The following is a 24,408-nucleotide window of genomic DNA, read 5'->3' as shown; positions in this document are numbered from 1 at the left end:
TGTTTAACTTTCTGCCACCAGTTGATTTAAAAGAAAAAAGGTTTTCACCGGAGTACCCCTTTAAGTTCTACTGCAGCCAGCTGGGCCCCCTTAACCCCTTAAGGACCCAGCCCAAATATACCTTAAGGACCCGGCCATTTTTTGAACATCTGACCACTGTCACTTTAAGCATTATTAACTCTGGGATGCTTTTACCTTTCATTCTGATTCCAAGATGTTTTTTTGTGACATATTCTACATTATGTTAGTGGTAAAATTTTGTCGATACTTGCATCATTTCTTGGTGAAAAATTCCAAAATTTGATGAAAAAATTGTAAATTTTGCATTTTTTTTTTTACTTTGAAGCTCTCTGCTTATAAGGAAAATGGATATTCCAAATAAATGTTATATTGATTCACATATACAATATGTCTACTTTGTGTTTCCATCATAAAGTTGACATGTTTTTACTTTTGGAAGACACCAGAGGGCTTCAAAGTATAGCAGCAATTTTCCAATTTTTCACAAAATTTTCAAAATCGGAATTTTTCAGGGATCAGTTCAGTTTTGAAGTGGATTTGAAGGGCTTTCTTATCAAAAATACACCATAAATGACCCAATTATAAAAACTGCACCCCTCAATGTATTCAAAATTACATTCGGAAAGTTTATTAACCCTTTAGGTGTTTCACAGGAATAGCAGCAAAGTGAAGGAGAAAATTCAAAATCTTCATTTTTTACACTTGCATGTTCTTGTAGACCCAGTTTTTGAATTTTTACAAGGGGTAATAGATGAAAAATCCCCCCCAAAATTTGTAACCCAATTTCTCTCGAGTAAGGAAATACCTCATATGTGTATGTCAAGTGTTCGGCGGGTGCAGTAGAGGGCTCTGAAGGGAAGGAGCGACAATGGGATTTTGGAGAGGGAATTTTGCTGAAATGGTTTTCGGGGTGCATGTCACATTTAGGAAGCCCCTATGGTGCCAGAACAGCAGAAAACCCCCAAATGGCATACCATTTTGGAAACTACACCCCTCAAGGCACGTAACAAGGGGTCCAGTGAGCCTTAACACCCCACAGGTGTTTGACGACTTTTCGTTAAAGTCGGATGTGTAAATGAAAAAACATTTTTTTTCACTAAAGTGCAGTTTTTTCCCCAAATTTATCATTTTCACAAAGGGTAATGGGAGGAAATGCCCCCCAAAATTTGTAACCCCATCTCTTCTGAGTATATAAATACCCCATGTTAGGACGTAAAATGCTCTGCGAGCGAACTACAATGCTCAGAAGAGAAGGAGTCACATTTAGCTTTTGAAAAGCACATTTTGCTGAAATGGTGTTTGGGGGGAATGTCGCATTTAGGAAGCACCTAGGGTGCCAGAACAGCAAAAAAAAACACATGGCATACTATTTTGGAAACTACACCCCTCAAGGAATGTAAAAAGAGGTACGGTGAGCCTTAACACCTCACAGGTATTTCACGACTTTTTGTGAAAGTTGGATGTGTAAATGAAAAACATTTTTTTTCACAAAAATGCTGTGTTTTCCCCAAATTTTACATTTTTACAAGGAGTAATAGGAGAAAATGACCACCAAAATTTGTAACCCCATTTCTTCTGAGTATGGAAATACCCCATGTGTGGACGTCAAGGGCTCTGCTGGCGCACTACAATGCTCAGAAGAGAAGGAGCGCCATTGAGCTTTTTGAAAGAGAATTTGTTTGGAATGGAAGTCGGGGCCATGTGCATTTACAAAGCCCCCCGTGGTGCCAGAACAGTCGATCCCCCCACATGTGACCCCATTTTGGAAACTAAACCCCTCACAGAATTTAATAAGTGGTGCAGTGAGTATTTACACCCCACTGGCATTTGACAGCTCTTTGGAACAGTGGGCTGTGCAAATGAAAAATTTTATTTTTAATTTTCACGGATCACTGTTCCAAAAATCTGTCAGACACCTGTGGGGTGCAAATGCTCACTGTACCCCTTATTACATTACGTGAGGGGTGCATTTTCCAAAATGGGGTCACATGTGGGGGGTCCATTGTTCTGGCACTATGGGGGCTTTGTAAACACACGTGGCCTTCAATTCCGGACAAATTTTGTCTTCAAAATCCCAATGGCGCTCCTTCTCTTCTGAGCATTGTAGTGCACCCGCAGAGCACTTTCCATCCACATATGGGGTATGTTCTTACACAATTTGGGGGACTTTTTTCCTATTTTCCCTTGTGAAAATGAAAAATTTAGGGTAACACCAGCATTTTAGCGAAAACATTTTTTTTCTCATTTTCCCATCCAACTATTTTGTTAAACACCTGTGGGGTGTTAAGGCGCACTATACCCCTTGTTACGTTCCGGGAGGGGTGTAGTTTCCAAAATGGGGTCACATGGGGGTATTTATTTTTTTGTGTTTATGGCAGAACCGCGGTAAAATCAGCCACCCCTGTGCACATCACCAATTTAGGCCTCAAATGTACATAGTGCGCTCTCACTCCTGAGCCTTGTTGTGCGTCCGCAGAACATTTTACGCCCACATATGGGGTATTTCCGTACTCAGGAGAAATTGCGTTACAAATTTTGGGGGTCTTTTTTTGCTTTTGGGGGTCTTTTTTTTGTGAAAATAAAAAGTATGGGGCAACACCAGCATGTTAGTTTAAAAAATAAAAAACATTTTACACTAACAGGCTGGTGTAGACCCCAACTTTTCCTTTTCATAAAAAAGGAAAAAAAGCCCCCCAAATTTGTAGTGCAATTTCTCCCGAGTACGGAAATACCCCATATGTGACCCTAAACTGTTTCCTTGAAATACGACAGGGCTCTGAAGTGAGAGAGCGCCATGCGCATTTGAGGACTTCATAGGGATCGCATAGGGGTGGACATAGGGGTATTCTACGCCAGTGATTCCCAAACAGGGGGCATCCAGCTGTTGCTAAACTCCCAGCATGCCTGGACAGTCAGTGGCTGTCCAGGAATGCTGGGAGTTGGTGATTTGCAACAGCTGGAGGCTCCGTTTTGGAAACACTGCCGTACGATACGTTTTTCATTTTTATTGGCGGGGGGGGGGGGGGAACAGTGTAAGGGGGTGTATATGTAGATATGTTGTGTCTTACCCTTTCTTATGTGTTAGTGTAGTGTAGTGTAGTGTTTTTAGGGTACGTTTAGAGTGAGTGTACCGCTAGTAGTTTGTGCTGCGGTGACAAATTTGCCACAGCCCAAACTTGAAGCAGAAAACTAACTGTAAACCTGCCCGTGTGAATGTACCCTGTACATTCACATGGGGGGACAAACCTCCAGCTGTTTCAAAACTACAACTCCCAGCATGTACTGACAGACCTTGCATGCTGGGAGTTGTACTTTTGCAACAGCTGGAGGCACACTGGTTGGAAAACCTTCAGTTACCTAACTCAGTATTTTCCAACCAGTGTGCCTCCAGCTTTTGAAAAACTACAACTCCCAGCATGTACTGATCGCCGAAGGGCATGCTGGGAGATGTAGTTATTCAACAGCTGGAGGTACACAACTACAACTCCCAGCATGCCGAGACAGCTGTTTGCTGTTTCGGCATGCTGGGATTTGCAGTTTTGCAACATCTGGAGAGCTATAGTTTAGAGACCACTGCACAGTGATCTCCAAACTGTGGACCTCCAGATGTTGCAAAACTATAAATCCCAGCATGCTCAGACAGCAAACTGCTATGTGGGCATGCTAGGAGTTGTAGTTTTGCAAGATCTGGAGAGCGACAGTATAGAGATCATTGTGCAGTGGCCTCAAACTGTAGCTCTCCAGCTGTTGCAAAACTACAAATCCGAGCATGCCTAAATAGCTCTCTGGGCATGCTGGGAGTTGTAGTTTTGCAACATCTGGAGGGCTACAGTTTAGAGACCACTCTATAGTGGTCTCAGACTGTAGCCCTCCAGATGTTGCTAAGCAACTCACCGGCTTCCGTAGGATCCACAGAGCTGCGTCGCCGTCCTCTTCTTCCGTCGATCGCCGCCCGCTGCCGCCGCCGATTGTCGCCCGCTGCCGTCGCCGATGGGTGAGTGGACTTCGGCGCCGGTCCTGTATCGTTTCCCCGTTCTGCCCCGCCTATTGTGGGTGGGCAGGACGGGGAAACCGAAAGTAAAGCCCCCACCCCTGCAGGGATAGGAGGGGTGGCACCCCTGCCACCTCACTCCTATCGCTTCAGTGGGATTGTGGGTGTCTTGGACACCCGCGATCTCCCTTCTATTCCGGGTCATCGGGTCACCATAGACCCGAATCGGCGCAAATCGCAAGTGTGAATTCACTTGCGATTTGCGCCGATCGCTGACATGGGGGGGGGTCTGATGACCCCCCTGGGTATTTGCGCGGGGTGCCTGCTGATCGATATCAGCAGGCACCCTGGTCCGGTCCCCGCCCGGCGCGCGGCGGGGACAGAAATTCCCACGGGCGGATGGATACGTCCTGGGTCCTTAAGTACCAGAAAGCCAGGGTGTATCCATACGCCCTAGGTCCTTAAGGGGTTAAATGTTGCAGTGTTGGACATGTATACATTACTACACCAGGCACATGTTACTTTAAAATGCTGTTCGATACACTTGGCATACAGCACCATGCCTGCGTTATCATGCTGTTGCATGGGTCACTATGCTAATACATGTGTCACTGTGCATTACATGCGTCTATATGTTATATGCATCACTATGCTATTACATGTGTCACTGTGCATTATATTCGTCACTATGCTATTACATGTGTCACTGTGCATTATATGCGTTGCTATGTTATTACATGCGTCACTGCATTATATGCATTACTATGCTATTACATGTGTCACTGTGCATTATATGCGTTGCTATGTTATTACATGCGTCACTGCATTATATGCATTACTATGCTATTACATGTGTCACTGTGCATTATATGCGTCACTATGTTATTATATGCGTCACTATGCTATTACATGTGTCACTGTGCATTATATGCATCACTATGTTTTTACATGCGTCACTGCATTATATGAGTCACTATGTTATTACATTCGTCACTATGTTATTACATGCGTCACTGTGCATTATATGCGTCACTATGCTATTACATGCGTCACTGTGTTATTACATGCATCACTGTGCATTATATGCATCACTATGCTATTGCATGCGTCACTATGTTATTACATGCATCACTATGTTATTACATGCGTCACTGTGCATTATATGTGTTACTATGCTATTACATGCATCACTGTGCTATTACATGTGTCACTATGCTATTACATGTGTAACTGTGCATTATATGCGTCACTATGTTATTACATGCATCACTATGTTATTACATGTGTCACTGTGCATTATATGTGTCACTATGCTATTAACCTCTTCAGGACATAGGGCGTATGGATACGCCCTGCATTCCGAGTCCTTAAGGACCGAGGGCGTATCCATACACCCGTGGGAATTCCGGTCCCCACCGCTAGCCGGTTGGGGACCGAAGCCGGATGCCTGCTGAAATCATTCAGCAGGCATCCCGGCATATCGCCCAGGGGGGTCATTATGCCCCCCCATGTCGGCGATGGCCGCAGATCGCTGGACAATTCAGTCCAGCGATCTGCGGTGATTCCGGGTCAATCGGGTCTCCAGTGACCCGGAATTACTGGCTGATCGGGGCCGTCTCTGATGGCCCCGAACAGCCAGAGCCAGCGGGGGTGAGGTGGCACTGGTGCCACCTCACGATCGCCCTGATTCGTCGGCCGGTTTACCAGCCGACCAATCAGGGCGCCTGCTGCGGGTGTCACTCCCGCACCCGCTCCGCCCCTCTTCCGGAGGACGTAAGCGGGTGCGGGAAGAAGACCCCGGATGCTGGGGACCCCGATCCCTGGCGTCCCTGTTGGGATCGGGGCCCCAGGAGCGACGGCCGCGGAGAGGGACTGTCCTGCGACGGAGCAGCAGCAGGAGGTGAATGACAGCCTCCTGCTGTTGCTTAGCAACAGCTCCCAGCATGCAAAAAGGGCATGCTGGGAGCTGTAGTTATGCAACAGCAGGAGGCAGACAACCACAACTCCCAGCATTCCCTTATGGGCATGCTGGGACTTATGGTTTTGCAACAGCTGGAGGCACATTTTTTCTATGGAAAAGTGTACCTTCAGCTGTTTTATAACTACAACTCCCAGCTTGCACAAACAGCTAAAGTGCATGCTGGGAGTTGTAGTGGTGCATCTGCTGGTTGCATAACTACAACTCCCAGCATGCCCATTGGCTGTCGGTGACTGCTGAGAGTTGTAGTTTTGCAACAGCTGAAGGCACACTGGTTGTGAAACTCAGTTTTTTTTACCTAACTCAGTGTTTCACGACCGGTGTGCCTCCAGCTGTTGCAAACTACAACTCCCAGCAGTCACCTTACACCATGCACCGTACATGCTGGGAGTTGTAGTTTTGCAAAAGCTGGAGGCACACTGGTTTTGAAACACTGAGTAAGGTCACAAACTCAGTGATACATAACCAGTGTGCCTACAGCTGTTGCAAAACTAATACTCTCAGCGTGTACAGTCTGTCAGCGCATGCTAGGAGTTGTAGTTTTGCAACAGCTGGATGTGCCACCCCCCCCCCCCCCCCCCCCCCCAATGTGAATGTACAGGGTACACTCACATGGGCGGAGGTTTACAGTAAGTATCGGGCTGCAAGTTTGAGCTGCGGCAAATTTTCTGCCGCAGCTCAAACTGCCAGCGAGAAACTACTGTGAACCCCCGCCCGTGCGACTGTACCCTAAAAACACTAAACTACACTACCACAGAATAAAATAAAAAGTAAAAAAACACTACATATACACTTACCCCTACACAGCCCCCCTCCCCTCCCCAATAAAAATGAAAAACGTCTGGTACGCCACGGTTTCCAAAACGGAGCCTCCAGCTGTTGCAAAACAACTACTCCCAGTATTACCAGACAGCCACTGACTGTCCAGGCATGCTGGGAGTTTTACAACAGCTGGAGGCACCCTGTTTGGGAATCACTGGCGTAGAATTCCCCTATGTCCACCCCTATGCAATCCCTAATTTAGGCCTCAAATGCGCATGGCGTTCTCACTTTAGAGCCCTGTCATATTTCAAGGCAACAGTTTAGGGTCACATATGGGGTATAGCCGTACTCGGGAGAAATTGTGTTACAAATTTTGGGGGGTATTTTCTGCTTTTACGCTTTTTAAAAATGTAAAAATTTGGGGAAAAGAAGCATTTTAGATAAAAAACTAATTTTTTTTTTTTACATATGCAAAAGTCGTGAAACGCCTGTGGGGTATTAAGGTTCACTTAACCCCTTGTTACGTTCCCCGAGGGGTCTAGTTTCCAAAATGGTATGCCATGTGTTTTTTTTTTTTTGCTGTCTTGGCACCATAGGGGCTTCCTAAAGGTGACATGCCCCCCAAAAACCATTTGTCGCCCTTCTGAGCCCTCTACTGCGCCCGCCGAACACTTTACATAGACATATGAGGTATGTGCTTACTCGAGAAAAAGTGGGTTTCAAATACAAGTAAAAATTTTCTCCTTTTTACCCCTTGCAAAAATTCTAAAATTGGGTCTACAAGAACATGTGAGTGTAAAAAATGAAGATTGTGAATTTCTCCTTCACTTTGCTGCTATTCCTGTGAAACCTCTAAAGGGTTAATACACTTACTGAATGTCATTTTGAATACTTTGGGTAATTTATGGGGTATTTCTAATATGAAGACCCTTCAACTCCACTTCAAACCTAAACTGGTCCATGAAAAAATAGCGAGTTTCAAAATTTTGTGAAAAATTGGAAAATTGCTGCTGAACTTTGAAGCCCTCTGGTGTCTTCCAAAAGTAAAAACTTGTCAATTTTATGATGCAAACATAAATTAGACATATTGTATATGTGAATAAAAAAATATATATTTGGAATATCCATTTTCCTTACAAGCAGAAAGCTTCAAAGTTAGAAAAATGCAAAATTTTCAAATTTTTCATCAAATTTTGGGATTTTTCACCAAGAAAGGATGCAAGTTACCACAAAATTTTACCACTATGTTAAAGTAGAATATGTCACGAAAAAACAATCTCGGAATCAGAATGATAACTAAAAGCATTCCAGAGTTATTAATGTTTAAAGTGACAGTGGTCAGATGTGCAAAAAATGTCCGAGTCCTTAAGGTGAAAAAGGGCTCAGTCCTTAAGGGGTTAAATGTGTCACTATGTTATTAAATGCGTCACTATGTTATAACATCCGTCACTATGCTATTACATGTGTAACTGTGCATTATATGCGTCACTATGCTATTATATGCGTCACTATGCTATTATATGCGTCACTATGTTATTACATGTGTCACTGTTATTACATGCGTCACTGTGCATTATATGCGTCACTATGCTATAACATGCATCACTATGTTATTACATGCGTCACTGTGCATTATATGTGTCACTATGCTATTACATGCATCACTATGTTATTACACGTGTCACTATGTTATTACATGCGTCACTGTGCATTATATGTGTCACTATGCTATTACATGCATCACTGTGTTATTACATGTGTCACTGTGCATTATATGTGTCACTATGCTATTACATGCATCACTATGTTATTACATGCATCACTGTGTTATTACATGTGTCACTATTTTATTACATGCGGCACTGTGCATTATATGTGTCACTATGCTATTACATGCATCACTGTGTTATTACATGTGTCACTATGTTATTACATGCGGCACTGTGCATTATATGAGTCACTATGTTATTACATGTGTCACTGTTATTACATGCGTCACTGTGCATTATATGCATCACTATGCTATTACATGCATCACTATGTTATCACATGTGTCACTATTTTATTACATGCGGCACTGTGCATTATATGAGTCACTATGTTATTACATGTGTCACTGTTATTACATGCGTCACTGTGCATTATATGTGTCACTATGCTATTACATGCATCACTATGTTATTACATGTGTCACTATTTTATTACATGCGGCACTGTGCATTATATGCGGCACTATGTTATTACATGTGTCACTGTTATTACATGCGTCACTGTGCATTATATGCGTCACTATGCTATTACATGCATCACTATGTTATTACATGTGTCACTATGTTATTACATGCGTCACTGTGCATTATATGCGTCACTATGCTATTACATGCATCACTATGTTATTACATGTGTCACTATTTTATTACATGCGGCACTGTGCATTATATGCGTTACTATGCTATTACATGCGTCATGTGACGCGTTCCTTCACTCTATAGTGACTTCCTCAGGGGTGTTGAGAACACCCCTGAGGAAGTCACTATGGAGTGACGGAACGCGTGGGGTCCTGGCTGTCCTGTCCTGCACATGTATCTAGCTGCTCCTCCGTCTGTGGTTTGCCATTTATATTGTTTAACACTTTGTCAATTATTTTCTATGCACATTGTACTTATCATCTTGGTTTATTATGTACCTGTATTGTTCTTTAATGTGCAAATTGAAGTAGCAGGCTGATCTTTGTTACCTTGGCAGGACAGGTTGGGTAGGGGGTTCATGGCCCCTTCCCATGTTGTGGTTTGCTAATTTTTTGAGCCTTTTAATTGTTTTTTGATGTCCTTGTTGTCTAATCTAATTCTATATTTGTGTTTTGTATACAATTAAGATGTTTACATATTTAACATTATTCATTTGGGTGTGCACTCTATGCAGTGATCTCTTTCTCTTTGTGCTAAGTAATGGGCTGTCACTTCCATTTTACTGTCACACTTCCTCATGTATTCAGTGCTGGTTGTTTTCTTAGGCAGCTATGATTCTACTTCTATTGCGTTATCATGTGTGTAGGTTTGCTATGTTTTGGGTCATGTTTCAGGTTGCCCCGATAGTGTCTCCACCAATTTTCTCATGTACTAAGGTTAGGTTTTAGGCACGCTTGTAGATCTGTCACACTATTCAGGCTGTCACTACATTCAGTACGATTATTTTGTTCATTTGTCTTGTTGTTTGCCTGTTACAATAGATTTGCTGTCATGTTTTCAGCTAGGTATAGCAACTAATTCTTGTACATCTTCAGGCTGTAATATTTATATCACTGTTTCTCATGTACACAGGCTGTTATGTTAGCTTCATTTTAATGGTTCTCATGTTCTTGCCTAGACTATCACGATAGCTTCGTGTCCAGGTATCTTAGTGTAAGTTCAAGCTGTCATGGTTGTTTCACTATTATGCTTGTGAGTTTAGGATGCATGTTACTGCATTACTCATAATTTATCAAGTAAACGCCACCAATTCACACGTAAACTGTGTAGGTACCTGTGTATGAGTGCAGGTATGTGGGTATTCGCGGTACTTTCCTGGTTTGACAAACTCAGGCCTTGCTCGTTTCCTAAGCTATCTTCATAGCATCATTACTGTTTTCTCATATTCAGGTCCACTGGCTTAGGCTGTCCATATTAGGCATGTTGTCTTTAGGCTGTCATAACGGCTTTTGTTCAGGTCTTGTCTTCACTTGACTAGATTGTAAGGTATGGCATTACTGTTACGTGATCCATTTGTTCAGCTCTGTTTCGCCTGCAGGCACAATGTTTACGTAAAGACTTGTCACATCCACAGGCACAATGGATTTTCCAAAGACCTGTAATGTCTTCAGGCATGATGGTCACGCTATGTCCTGTCCCAACTACAGGCACGATGGTTAAGTAATGTCCTGTCACAACTACAGGCATGATGGTTACGCATTGTCTGGTCACGACTACAGGCACAATGGTAAGTAATGCCCCGTCACAACTACAGGCACGATGGTTATGCAATGTCCTGTCACGACTACAGGCATGATGGTTACGCATTGTCCGGTCACGACTACAGGCACAATGGTAAGTAATGCCCCGTCACAACTACAGGCACGATGGTTATGCAATGTCCTGTCACGACTACAGGCACGATGGTTTTCACAATGTCCTGTCACTACTACAGGCATGATGGTTACGCATTGTCCAGTCATGAATACAGGCATGATGGTTATGCAATGTCCTGTCATGAATACAGGCACGATGGTTACGCAATTTCCTGTCACTACTACAGGCACGATGGTTGTGCAGTGTCCTGTCATGACTGCAGACACGATGGTTAAGCTATGTCCTGTCAAGGCACCATGGTACGCAATGTCCTGTCACAGGCACCATGGTAAATAATGCCCTGTCACGACTACAGGAACGATGATTACGCATTGTCATGTCGCGACTATAGGCACGATGCTTACGTTAAGATTTTCACTTCCACAGGCTCGATGGTTATGCAAAGATATGTCATGTATACAGCTACCATTGGTCATGTTGAGTTAGGTTAAGTATACAGGTAGTCAGCCTAGATGGCTTCATAGTCTGATTCACAGAGCGTTCATCGAGTAGTGTGAGTATTACTTTCTTCCAGGGTATACTGAGATTAATTGGGAGCGTATCTGTTTAACACAAATTCATTCTGTCATTGTTGCCACTTGTAGTATGTCATGATGTTACCGTATATTAATTTAAGCTTTCATTTCACCTACCCGTACTGTTATATTTTGCCACTTAGATTTTAGGCTATTTGAGGTGCAACAGGCGTTCACTTTAGAGAAGGTATTCGGATTATCCTGGTTCAACATAATGTCGTAAGGAGCAGGTATGGGTAAGTAAGTAGCTTGTCATTTATGAGGGTTACCATGTGCGTACTTCATACACAGTATAAACCGTGGTCACTGCTTTCCAAGTACTTATTCATATTGTTACGATTAGCATATTGTACTATGTCACTGTCCACGTATGGTTGTCTTCAGTGGTCATATGATTACTCAAAGATCCTCATGGTACAGATATTACATTTTCTGTGTATCTTTAATTACCCTACCGGTTAGATTTTTCCCCACTTTATAGGCGTACTTTCATTCGGCGGCTAGGGCACAATTAAAGCCACTTATTGTATTTATAAGGTAAGTCTTACTCAGTCATCATGCTTGGTCAACCTCAGGTCATGATTTATGCTGCATTGTAGTATAGGGGTAGTTAGGCTTGAGGCGTTCTGATAGTTGCCCTGACCACAAATGTGATTTTCAGTATTATCTGCCTGTCTTTGGGTTGTAGGTTGCGTATAGTTACCTGAGCTAGGAAGAACTAGCTGACCCCTACACTTATGTTACGTAGGAGATCGACTAAGCGCTGCTCCAGACTAAAGAAATAAACCTCAATAACAAAAATAATTCACCAAGGAGATGTTGGAATTGAATTAATCTAGATGTGTGAATGTAATGAGGATACGTTTATTGGGGAAAACTGTATAATTGAGAGTAAGCTCTACTACCCTGTTGGGCTGTCTCTAGCCTGAATGGGGTTGGGCATGAAGACATACAGGTTCTTAACCAGATGAGGTAGGTAATTGAAGACAACAGGTCACACCATTAACCACTTAAGGACGCAGGGCATACAGGTACACCCCCGTTCCCGAGTCCTTAAGGATTCAGAGCGTACCTGTACGTCCTGAGTCCTGCTAAAAGGGTTTAAACGGTGCTCACGAGCGAAGAACGGGTTAAACCCCCGTGGGTCCCGGTGGCTACAGGCAGCCAGGACCCATGGCTAATGCTGGGCACCGCCGATCATGCCGATGCCCGGCATTAAACGCTTAGACGCCATGATCAAAGTTGATTGCGGCGTCTAAAGTGAAAGTAAAACTATTCCGGCAGCTCAGCGGAGCTGATCAGGACTATCGCAGCAGAATCGTCATTGTCCCAATCAGCTTACTGATCATCTGATCGCCGATCAACTGCTCCAGACTGGCCGATAACACTGATCAATGCTAAATGTTCGAACTATTAAAATATAAGGTTTGCTAAACCGCACGGCTGAAGGCATACATGTAAAAACATACCATACAATAAAATTGTGCATTTTTGGTCACTTCATATACTATAACAATATTAATAAAAGCGATCAAAAAGTCCCATCAAAACAGAAATGGCATTGATAAAAACTACAGACCATGGCGCAAAAAATAAAAAAAGTTATAGGGTGTCAGATTTTGACAATTTTATACATACCAATTTTGGTGCATGTAGTTATAATTTTTTAAAGTAGTAAAATAAATAAAACCTACATAAATTGGGTATCCCTGTCATCGTATCGACCTACAGAATAAAAAAAGGTTGTAATTTAAAGAATTTATTTGCAAATTATGGTGGAAAATAAGTATTTGGTCAATAACAAAAGTTGATCTCAATACTTTGTTATATACCTTTTGTTGGCAATGACAGAGGTCAAACGTTTTCTGTAAGTCTTCACAAGGTTTTCACACACTGTTGCTGGTATTTTGGCCCATTCCTCCATGCAGATCTCTCTAGAGCAGTGATGTTTTTGGGTTGTCGCTGGGTAGCACGGACTTTCAACTCCTTCCAAAGGTTTTCTATGGGGTTGAGATCTGGAGATTGGCTCCAGATTGGCTTCGTTGCCTTGGCAGTGTGTTTGGGATCATTGTCATGCTGAAAGACCCAGCCGCGTTTCATCTTCAATGTCTTTGCTGATGGAAGGAAGTTTTCACTAAAAATTTCATGTTTCCACCCCATGCTTCACAGTAGGTATGGTGTTCTTTGGATGCAACTCAGCATTCTTTCTCCTCCAAACATGACGAGTTGAGTTTTTACCGAAAAGTTCTACTTTGGTTTCATTTGACCACATGACATTCTCCCAATCCTCTTCTGGATCATCCAAATGCTCTCTAGCAAACTTCAGACGGGCCCGGACATGTACTGGCTTAAACAGGGGGACACGTCTGGCACTGCAGGATTTGAGTCCCTGACAGCGTAGTGTATTACTGATGGTAGCCTTTGTTATTTTGGTCCCAGTTCTCTGCAGGTCCTTCACTAGGAGCCCCAGATCGAGGGAGATTATCAGTGGTCTTGTATGTTTTCCATTTTCTAATAATTGCTCTCATAGTTGATATCTTCACACTAAGCTGCTTGCCTATTGCAGATTCAGTCTTCCAGCTTGGTGCAGGTCTACATATTTGTTTCTGGTGTTCTTCGACAGCTCTTTGGTCTTGGCCATAGTGGAGTTTGGAGTGTGACTGGTTGAGGTTGTGGACAGGTGTATTTTATACTGATAACAAGTTCAAACAGGTGCCATTAATACAGGTAACGAGTGGAGGACATAGGAGACTCTTAAAGGGGTACTCTGGTGCTTAGACATCTTATCCCCTATCCAAAGGGGGACCGCCGCTGGGGACCCCCGTGATCTTGCACGCGGCACCCCGTTTGTAATCAGTCCTGATTACCAGCGTTTGTAATCAGACTGATTACCGGCGACTACAGGGCGGCGTGTGACGTCCCGCCCCCGTGTGATATCACGCTCGGCCCCTCAATGCAAGCCTACGGGATGGGGCGTGATAGCTGTCATGCCCCCTCCCATAGGCTTGCATTGAGGGGCGGAGGGTGACATCACACGGGGGCATGACGCCACACGCCGCCCGCCCTGTAGTCGCCGGTAATCATTCCCGGAGCGAACACGCTCCGGGGACTGATTACAAACGGGGTGCCGCGTGCAAGATCACGGGGGTCCCCAGCGGCGGGACTCCCGCGATCAGGCATCTTATCCCCTATCCTTTGGATAGGGGATAAGATGTCTAAGCACCAGAGAACCCCTTTAAAGAAGAAGTTACAGGTCTGTGAGAGACAGAAATCTTGCTTGTTTGTGGATGACAAAAATACTTATTTTCCACCATAATTTGCAAATAAATTCTTTAAAAATCAGACATTGTGATTTTATGGATTTTTTTCTCATCATGTCTCTCATAGTTGAGGTATACCTATGATGAAAATTACAGGCCTCTCTCATCTTTTTAAGTGCGAGAACTTGCACAATTGGTGACTGACTAAATGTTTTTTTGCCCCACTGTTATTACATTTAGAGCTGTCACATGCAGAGCCCCTCCACAGTATAATCACATGCAGAGCCCCTCCACAGTATAATCACATGCAGAGCCCCTCCACAGTATAATCACATGCAGAGCCCCTCCACAGTATAATCACATGCAGAGCCCCTCCCCAGTATAATCACATGTAAACCCCATTATCATCACATGCAGAGCCCCTCCACAGTGTAATCACATGCAGAGGCCCTCCACAGTATAATCACATGCAGAGCCCCTCCAAAGTATAATCACATTCAGAGCCCCTCCACAGTATAATCACATGCAGAGCCCCTCCACAGTATAATCACATGCAGAGGCCCTCCACAGTATAATCACATGCAGAGCCCTTCCACAGTATAATCACATGCAGAGCCCCTCCACAGTATAATCACATGCAGAGCCCCTCCACAGTATAATCACATGCAGAGCCCCTCCACAGTATAATCACATGCAGAGCCCCTCCACAGTATAATCACATGCAGTGCCCCTCCACAGTATAATCACATGCAGAGCCCCTCCACAGTATAATCACATGCAGAGCCCCTCCACAGTATAATCACATGCAGTGCCCTCCAGAGTATAATCAAATGCAGAGCCCTCCACAGTATAATCACATGTAAACCCCAGTATTATCACATGCAGAGCTGTCCCCGCCACAGTGTAACCACATGCAGATCCCAGTATAATCACATGCAGAGCCCTCCACAGTATAATCACATGCAGAGCCCTCCACAGTATAATCACATGCAGAGCCCTCCAAAGTATAATCACATGCAGAGCCCAGTATTTTCACATGCAGAGCTGCCCAAAGTATAATTACATGTCAAGCCCATTATACACACATGCAGAACTGCTCCCTTATTAAAATTGCATGCAGAGCTCCTCACAGTATAATCACATGCGGAGCCCCTCCACAGTATAATCACATGCAGAGCCCCTCCACAGTATAATCACATGCAGAGCCCTCCAAAGTATAATCACATGCAGCGCCCTCCAGAGTATAATCAAAAGCAGAGCCCAGTATATTCACATGCAGAGCTGCCCAAAGTATAATTACATGGCAAGCCCATTATACACACATGCAGAACTGCTCCCTTATTAAAATTGCATGTAGTGCTCCTCACAGTATATTTACATGCAGAGCCCAATATAATAACATGTAGAGCTGCCCCATAGTAAAATTGCACGCAGAGCCCAGTATAAAGACATGCAGAGTTGCCTCCATAGTAAAATTGCATGCAGAGTTACCCACAGTATAATTACATGCAAAGATGACCCCAAAAGAGGTCTGGATGCATTTTTGGAGAGTAAGAACATTGCTGGTTATGTATATTAGATTTATAGGATCAGAAGGTTGATCCAGGGATTTATTCTGATCGCCATATTTGGAGTCAGGAAGGAATTTTTACCTCTAGTATGAGTGTTTTTTTGCCTTCCTCTGGATTAACTCAGTAGGGACTCATTAGGGTTATAGGTTGAACGTGATGGACTCTGGTCTTTTTTCAACCTTATGAACTATGTTACTATGTTACATAGTACAACTGCATTCAGAGCCACACACAGTATAATTACATGCAGAGCGCCACATTGTATTATCACATGCACATTACAACAACCAGCCCCCCCCATACATTATAATTACATGCAGAGTGAGGACACAATATAATTACATGCAGAGTGACGACACATTACAGTATAATTACATGTAGAGCCTCTTTCACAGTATACTTACAAGCAGACTCCCCGTCACACACACACATGTAGACTCCCCGTCACACACACACACACACACACACATGCAGAGCTCCCCGTCACACACATAGTATAGTATAGTATACCTACATGCAGTGCCAGCCCGTGCCCAGCTTACATTGGCCCCAGAGCCCCAACACAGTCTCACCTCTGACACCGGGCAGTGTCAGAGGTGAGTCTTCTAGGAGACATACCTAGTGTGTGGCGTGTCTGCTAGACAAAGGAAGAAAGGAGATTTATTGTTACTGTACAGCACAGTAGCGGGACTAGTTGTAAATGGCAACAAAACTGCAAAATCTTGTTGTATTTTCAAATTCTTGATCACATTGTAAATCATTTTGTTGACCACTTAGAGTGCTGCTAAGGCCTTGTTCACATTGCTGTCGGTCTCTGCTATACGGAGATCCGTCAGCAATCCGGCCAGAACGACCAGAGTTTAGCGGAGAACAATATAATGCAATATAAGCACAATTTTTTTACTCTGCTAAATTTCCGTAAAATTAACGGATCATCGATGGACACCATGCAAGTGAAAAGGATTCGTCGGCACCTGGTAGTAGCCATTTGCACCCTACCCAATTAAGGGTCCGATCGACTCAAAAAAACTAACAAAAAAACTAACAAACAAAAACAGACCCTTAACGGATCATATGCGAACGACAATGTGAACCTAGCCTTAGCTGGTCTGGGGATTTCTTTATACGAACTTGCTGACTGTTTTTAATGATAACTTTCAGAAGAGGGAGTACAGTTCTGGAGTATATAAGGGATGTAACTATAACAAAGAAGTAATTTAACATATGTACACAGTGATCTAACATTTATGTTCCTAACATATGCTTAATATATATATATATATATATATATATATATATATATACCAAAACTAGTGATAAACTAACCACACATTCTCACACACGCAAGGACAGTCAGTTTTCTTGTCTCTGTAATAATAGTTAGTTGTTAGTGACACTTACAGTCAGTGTTAGTTCAATGTTCTGCGGTTCCTCTGGTGCAGGCTAAGGAAAATACATTGAGATCTATTACTAAATGACTAAATCTAATATACCTTTTATAAGTACATTATGAAATAGTCCCACAAATACTACAAATGCTATTTGTTATCCATTTTATAAACAGCTCACTTATTTTTTTTATTAATTATGACATAAAACTATTATATTAAATAAGAAATTGTATTTTATGAAACACTTTCAGCATATGTGTAACCCTGTGTCCCCTTATTCTAAGGCCTGATGGAACTCCTATTCTGCTGGTGGATGCCTTAGGTGTAAGGCAGTGTTTCTCAACCAGGGTGCCACCAGCTGGCGCAAAACTACAACTCCCAGCTTGCTTGGAGTTGTAGTTTTGCAACAGCTGGGGGCACCCTGGTTGGAAACCACTAATGTAGGGTCATATGTATCATAGAGTCAGCCAGCATGGCTGTAATAGGCCCCTGGAGAGGAGGTTTCTTTGTTATTTCTCCATCCTTGCCATCAGGACAGTTCCTGACATAGACAGAGGTGGCAGCAGAGAATTTCTTTTCAGTCTGACCACAGTGCTCTCTGCTGACACCTCTGTCCAAGTCAGGAACTGTCCAGAGCAGGAACAAATCTCTCCTGCTCTGGACAGTTCCTGACACAGACAGAGGTGTCAGCAGAGAGCACTTCCTGTGAAACACACCAGTTCAGTGTGAGAAGCGTGCGGGTGTGTCCCTGTTTGAGCTCTCCAGGACTTCCAAGCAGACTACAGAGGCAGGTGTTCTAACAGCTTTTCCCAGGAGGGTGGCAGACTCCTGGGGAGAGCCTCCCTGCATGGAGCCCCGAGAATCTCGGGGCTCCACTTCCCGTTCCAGGCTGGCGGGGGGTGGAGAGAAGCCAACTACAGCCAGTCTTCCGGCCTGTGTGAGAAAATCTAGCAGGGACCGCAGTAATGTGGTCCCTGCTCCCCAGGCAACGGCGAGTAGTGGAAAGGCCACTAGTGGCAGGAAGGCCAAGAAAAGCCTGCAGAATGTTGAGATGTGGGGCAACCGAGACCCGAAAGAGTCCGCGGAAATATATTGCTCCAGGATGACGGCTCGGTTTACAGAGTACGACCGCTGTGGGAAAGAACTAAAGGCAGCCAGGGAGGATTTGCGCCTGGCCCAAAACCTGGCTGACAGGGGTCCCAAGAAAAAACGACCCGAGCTGAGGGTGAGAATACAAGCCCGGAAAACAGAGATTAAGGCGTTGGAAGAAAGGAGAAAGGTCCTTTTGGAAGGCAGTGGACTTTTCCGTGAAAAATTGCTAAACAAGGACAGATTCACCGCCATGAAATCCCCAGGTAAGGAGGTGGTGGATGATGGGGAGAGTAGTGGCGGTGAGGAGGAGGAGGAGGTGGAACAGTCAGAGATTGTCGGAGAGGCTGAGGGGAGGGTGGAGAGTGTGGTGCTGGATGGTGGGGCCCCTGCTGTCTGTGTCACCCCTAGCCCCCCCCTCAGTGAAGACCACCTTGCTGCTGCTCAAATGGTGGCCTTACCTGTGTCATCTGCTGATGAGAGCGAGGAGGACAGTGATGGCGGGGTGCTCCGGGCCATCATCCTGCAGGAATCCCCCACTCATTTCCAGAACTTTTCTTTTGGTGATGATCTGGGCCCTGAAGGAGGGAAGAAGAAAGGGCAGAGGAGCAAAAAGAAGAGGAAAGTGGGAGAAGTCACCCGTTTTGTATTTAGTCCTTTCCAGCAGTCTGGGCCGGCTGAGAAGTCGGTACAGGCTGCTGGGCCCCCCACTCTGCAAGACCCCACTTCTGAGGTGGAGCGGGGCCAGCACGGGGGGTACAGTGTGAAATCCAAGATGGCGGAGGGAGATGCTGAGAAGCCCTCCTGTCCTGTCGGTAGGGAAGGGCAGGACAGGCTTGAAGTGGGGGGCGGTCCCCTGGGCATTGCTGGTGCTGCAGGGAACTCCCTTGTGAGGGGGGGGAGTGTCCGGGCATCAGCTGGACAGTCCATGCGGTCGTTCAGTGCAAGTGCTGACATAATGGAAACTTCCCCTGTGAGGGAGGGGATTTCCTACACGTCACATGGTGGAGGAGGGGCGGCCCTGCTCATGGAAGTGACGTCAGGAGATGGAACTAGTGACATCAGCGGCAGAGATGTGATGCCAGAGGCAGAGTTAGTGACATCGGCACCAGCAACATTACAGTCTATCCCGGCCAGCTCAGCCAAAAGTAAGAGTGAAAAAGTTACTGCACTGAAAGGGTTTAGTAATACCTGTGTGGATGAGAGGAGTGGTAGTACTGTGAATGGGAGGAGTGGAAGTTCTGTGGATGAGAGGAGTAGTGGTGTGAATGGGAGGAGTGGTAGTGCTGTGAATGGGAGGAGTGGAAGTGCTGTGGATGAGAGGAGTAGTGGTGTGAATGAGAGGAGTGGTAGTGCTGTGAATGGGAGGAGTGGAAGTGCTGTGGATGAGAGGAGTAGTGGTGTGAATGGGAGGAGTGGTAGTGCTGTGAATGGGAGGAGTGGAAGTTCTCTGGATGAGAGGAGTAGTGGTGTGAATGGGAGGAGTGGTAGTGGTGTGAATGGGAGGAGTGGAAGTACTGTGGATGAGAGGAGTAGTGGTGTGAATGGGAGGAGTGGTAGTGGTGCAGATGGGAGGAGTGGTAGTGCTGTGGATGAGAGGAATGGTAGTGGTATGAATAGGAGGAGTGTCATGGATGGGAGGAATGATTGTGGTGTAAGTGCTGGTGGCTCTGGTGTGACGGGGTCTGGTCCGGCTGCCCCCCCAGTCGCCAGGAGTTATGCAAGTGTGGCGGCTGGGGGTTCGGGAGGTTCAGGGAGTTCTTTACCTTTGGAATCTGGAAATGGTCACTTGCAGCGGCGCCTCCTGGAGGCGCTTAGGAGAGGAGAGAGGACGCTCCAGGTAGAGGGAAAGGAGGTGGACCTGTCTTTTTGGGTGGAGAGACATGGTCTTGGAGCGTTCCGAGAAAAAGATGGGGAGATCGTATGGTCCCTCCATACACCCGGGCAGGAGGCTGGCCGCAGGAATGTGGCCCGTTTGGTGTGGACTGGCAATGATGCGTGCCCACAAAGGGGCAAGGTGGTGGAGCTTCTGCTCCAGATGGGTTTCAGGGCTAGGGACATCTTTGCCCTGATTCACCCCTTCGGCTCCTCCGAGTTTGACGTCAGCTTTGTTAGGCCAGAGGGACTTGATCTTTTCTGGTCTAATTATGAGCTGATGAAGAACGAGCCCGGATGGCGTGATTTTGCTGTAAAAGCGGTATCCCGCCAAAGCATGCTGAAGAAGGTGACCGTATTAACCCGTAATGAGTCACTTTCATGCTACGATATCATGACCTGGCTGGGCAGGTACGGGGAGGTGACGGACGTCCCCCGAAAGAATTTTGATGAACACGGGATCTGGTCTGGGGCCTGGACGTTTTCCGTCCGTCTCAGGCGTTCAGGGAACACAGTCACCCACATCCCTTCGGCCACCTTCCTTGGACGCGACAGGATTCAGGTCTTCTACCAAGGGCAGCCGAAGCTGTGTCACAGGTGTGGTGACCCCAACCATTTTAGTGCAAACTGCACTCAGCAGATATGCGCCCTCTGCTGTGGGGTGGGTCACCTGGCAGCCACCTGTGGGCAGATTAGGTGTAACTTGTGTGGTGACTTAGGTCACCCTTTCAGCCGGTGTCCGCGCTCCTTTTCCTATGCTGCGACCACTCCTGCTGGGGAGAGCCTGTCGGTTGCCTCAGTGGGGGAGGGGACCAGCCATGGAGAAGGGGCACCAAAACCAGTGAGGGAGAAGCACAAGACCCCCTCTAAGCTGAGGCGAGAGGAGAAGCGCAGGTTGGAGAGGGTCCAGGAGATTTCCCAGGTGCCAGGGGTAGCTCTGGGTCCCTCTCCAGGCACGGGCTCAGTTGGTCAGCAATCTGAGGTTTTGGGTGAGACTGAGTTGGATGAGGAGGTCGGGAGAATTCGCAGAGAGGAGGGTGAGATTGCCCTCTCCTCCAGTTCTTCCCAATACGAAACAGTGGATGAGGAGGAGGAGGGAGGGCAGAAACTAAATGGTGACCGTAAAAAGAAGAGGAGGAGGAAAAGGGGAAAAAGTAAGGAGGTTCTGTTCCTCTCTTCTGTTACAGCCCCAGACCTGAAAAGGAACATCCCAGTCTCCGACCCTCTGATCGTCCTCTCGAATCGGTATGAGGCCCTCGGGGATACTATCTCGCCTCCTCCTCTTGAGGGGGAGGAAGAGGGGCGGGAAGTGGTGCAGCCTCAAGGGGGCGCCGAGCCTTCCACCCCTGAGGTGGGTTCCTCAAGGGGAAAGGCAACTCTGGATTCCAAAGGTAAAGATCCTGGGATGGATTTATCCCACAGCCTTAAAAGGGGTAAGGGGTCTTCCTCTGACTCAGATGGGGGTGGGGGAAAGGAGAGGAAGAAGGTGTAAGGGATAGAAGGCCGTCTAACTCAATCACCCTGTATGGCGGCACTCACCCCATTGACGCTGGCATCTATTAATTGTGCCAGCATAAAATCTGATACGGCTAGATTTGCAGCCTTTGATTTTCTCGGCCGCGTTGAAGCTGACATTTTCTTTTTACAGGAGACCAGGTTGTCAGATCTAGCCTCCCTGGTAAAAGCCAGGAGAGAGTGGAGGCGCGGTCCCTCCCACTGGTCTCTTGCGGCTGAGCCGTATAGTGGGGTGGCGGTCCTTTTTACCGCTCCTGTTGAATGCCGACGGGTTATTGAATTAGAAATGGGGAGGTGCCTGATCCTAGATGTCCTCATGAAGGGGCAGGAGCTCCGGCTCATTAACATCTATGCCCCGCAAACTAAGCGGGGCCGTAAAGATCTCTTTATGAGGATTAAGCCCTTTCTTTTTACGAGTCGGCAGGTGATCTTTGGAGGGGACTTCAATAATGTCACGAGGTCCCAAGATAGGAGAGGCTCCAATGGTCCGCTGACTTGTGATAGTGTGGCACTGATTAGCATAGCTAGAGAAGCTCGCCTAGAGGATGCCCACATCCGGAACCCCTCGGGCCACGCGGGTTTCACCTATCATCAAGGTAGTCGCAGGTCTAGAATAGATAGGTTTTATTTAAAGGAGGAAGCCGTCTCTTCCGCAGTGTCCGTGGTTGAGGTGGAGTTCTCCGATCACTGTATGATTTTGTTTTCCCTGAATGTTTCAGAGACCCCCCGGATGGGTAAAGGTTACTGGAAGCTGAATTCGTCCCTCCTGGAGGAAGTGGAGGTAAGACAGTCCTTTGAGGATTTTCTTCAGAGTCAGGTACCTTTACTGGGCCTATGTAGTAGTAAGTCAGAGTGGTGGGAGATATTCAAGAAGCGGGTTGCGGGGTTCTTCCACCAGCTCTCGAGCCTCAGGTCCCTGAACAGGTATCGCCTGTATCAGGGACTGAGGAGGAAACTCGAGCTTCTCGTCTCGACTGGAGGTAGCCGAGAGGATATCTCCAGAGTGAAATCCTTGCTGATGGGGTGTCAGTATGATAGGCACGCATCTTTGGTTTTTGAGAGGGATTACGGGAGGTACCGCTCACCCGACCCTTACAGAAACTGTAAGATGTCAGTGAGTAGTAAAGTCATTTCAGGACTGATTGATAGTACAGGATCTCTGAATCGGTCCAGATCAGGGATCTTGGAGGTCGTCAGATCCTTCTACTCGCACCTCTTGGGGAGGAAGGATCTAGATCGAGACAAGATGTCGGTTTTCCTGACTGAAACCATTCCTGAGCCAGGGGTAGACCCCTCTCTTGATGTTTTGGCAGAAGAAATCAGGGAAGAGGAAGTGAGACTGGCGATCGAGGGGCTTGCCCCTAAGAAGTCACCAGGTCCGGATGGCTTAACATCCGAGTGGTACAGGACCTTTAAGGAGTCTTTAGCTCCCCTCTTGACTGAGGTATTCAATGAGTGTCTCTCCTCGGGCACTCTGCCGAAGTCATTGAGGAGGTCAGCCCTGATTCTTTTGTCAAAGGGTAAAGATCCCAGCCGTATTGAGAATTGGAGGCCCATAGCTCTTCTCAATACGGACAGGAAGCTTCTGGCTAAGATACTGTTTAATCGGCTGGTGAAGTTTGCACCCCGGCTCCTTTCGCGGGCCCAGCACTGCTCTGTTCCAGGCCGAAGCACCTTAAGTGCGGTCCTTAGTGTCAGGGAGGCAGTGGAGCGGAGTAGTGCGGGTTTCTGGAAGGGGTACTTGCTGTCCCTGGATCATGCCAAAGCGTTTGATCGGGTGAACCACGAGTACCTCTGGTCCGTCCTCCTGAGATATGGCTTACCGAGTCCTTTTGTTAATTGGCTTAAGATCTTGTATGCAGGGGCAGAGAGTTTCCCACTGGTGAACGGTTGGTCTGGCCGCTCTTTTGAGGTGGGGTCCGGAGTCCGTCAGGGTTGTCCTTTGAGCCCGCTGTTATACGTGTTCGCAATCGATCCCTTCGTCCGGAGGGTAGATTGTGGGCCGTTGGCGGGAGTCGGGATGAGTCTGGCGGAGCTGGATGTCGCCCAGAGAGTGGTGGCGTACGCTGACGATGTCACCATTTTCGTGTCCTCGCGAGAGGAGGTCGATGTGGTGATGTCGGAAGTGGACCGCTACTCGGAGGCATCCGGGTCTAAGATCAACCGGGATAAGTGTGAGAGTCTCTGGCTGGGAGGGGGAGATCCCACGTTTGATCTCCCGGACACCCTTCCAGGGCCCCAAGAGTCAGCAAAAGTTTTGGGCATCATATTCGGCAAGGATGATTATCCCACCAAAAACTGGGATGGTAAGCTCCA

At 46.2% G+C, this 24,408-nt stretch overlaps 1 protein-coding gene across 14 annotated transcripts in view; it reads right to left on the bottom strand.

Moving 5' to 3' along the window:
• The window catches only part of BCAS1 (brain enriched myelin associated protein 1), a 205,107-nt gene that overhangs the window by 16,285 nt on the left and 164,414 nt on the right, over nt 1–24,408 (bottom strand). For 9 of the 14 annotated variants that reach the window (XM_056548663.1, XM_056548667.1, XM_056548670.1 and 6 more), the window contains one exon: nt 17,624–17,665. The exons of the other annotated variants lie outside the window; for them this stretch is intronic. In XM_056548663.1, coding sequence (XP_056404638.1) covers nt 17,624–17,665 — 42 coding nt within the window. The remainder of the gene's footprint in view (nt 1–17,623; nt 17,666–24,408) is intronic. 14 annotated transcript variants of the gene reach the window in all.

The sequence above is a fragment of the Hyla sarda genome, chromosome 12, assembly GCF_029499605.1.
Source record: "Hyla sarda isolate aHylSar1 chromosome 12, aHylSar1.hap1, whole genome shotgun sequence".
In the NCBI taxonomy this organism is placed as follows: Eukaryota; Metazoa; Chordata; class Amphibia; order Anura; family Hylidae; genus Hyla; species Hyla sarda.
Note: the sequence above shows the minus strand (reverse complement) of the source record. Positions and strands in the feature narration are given on the sequence as shown.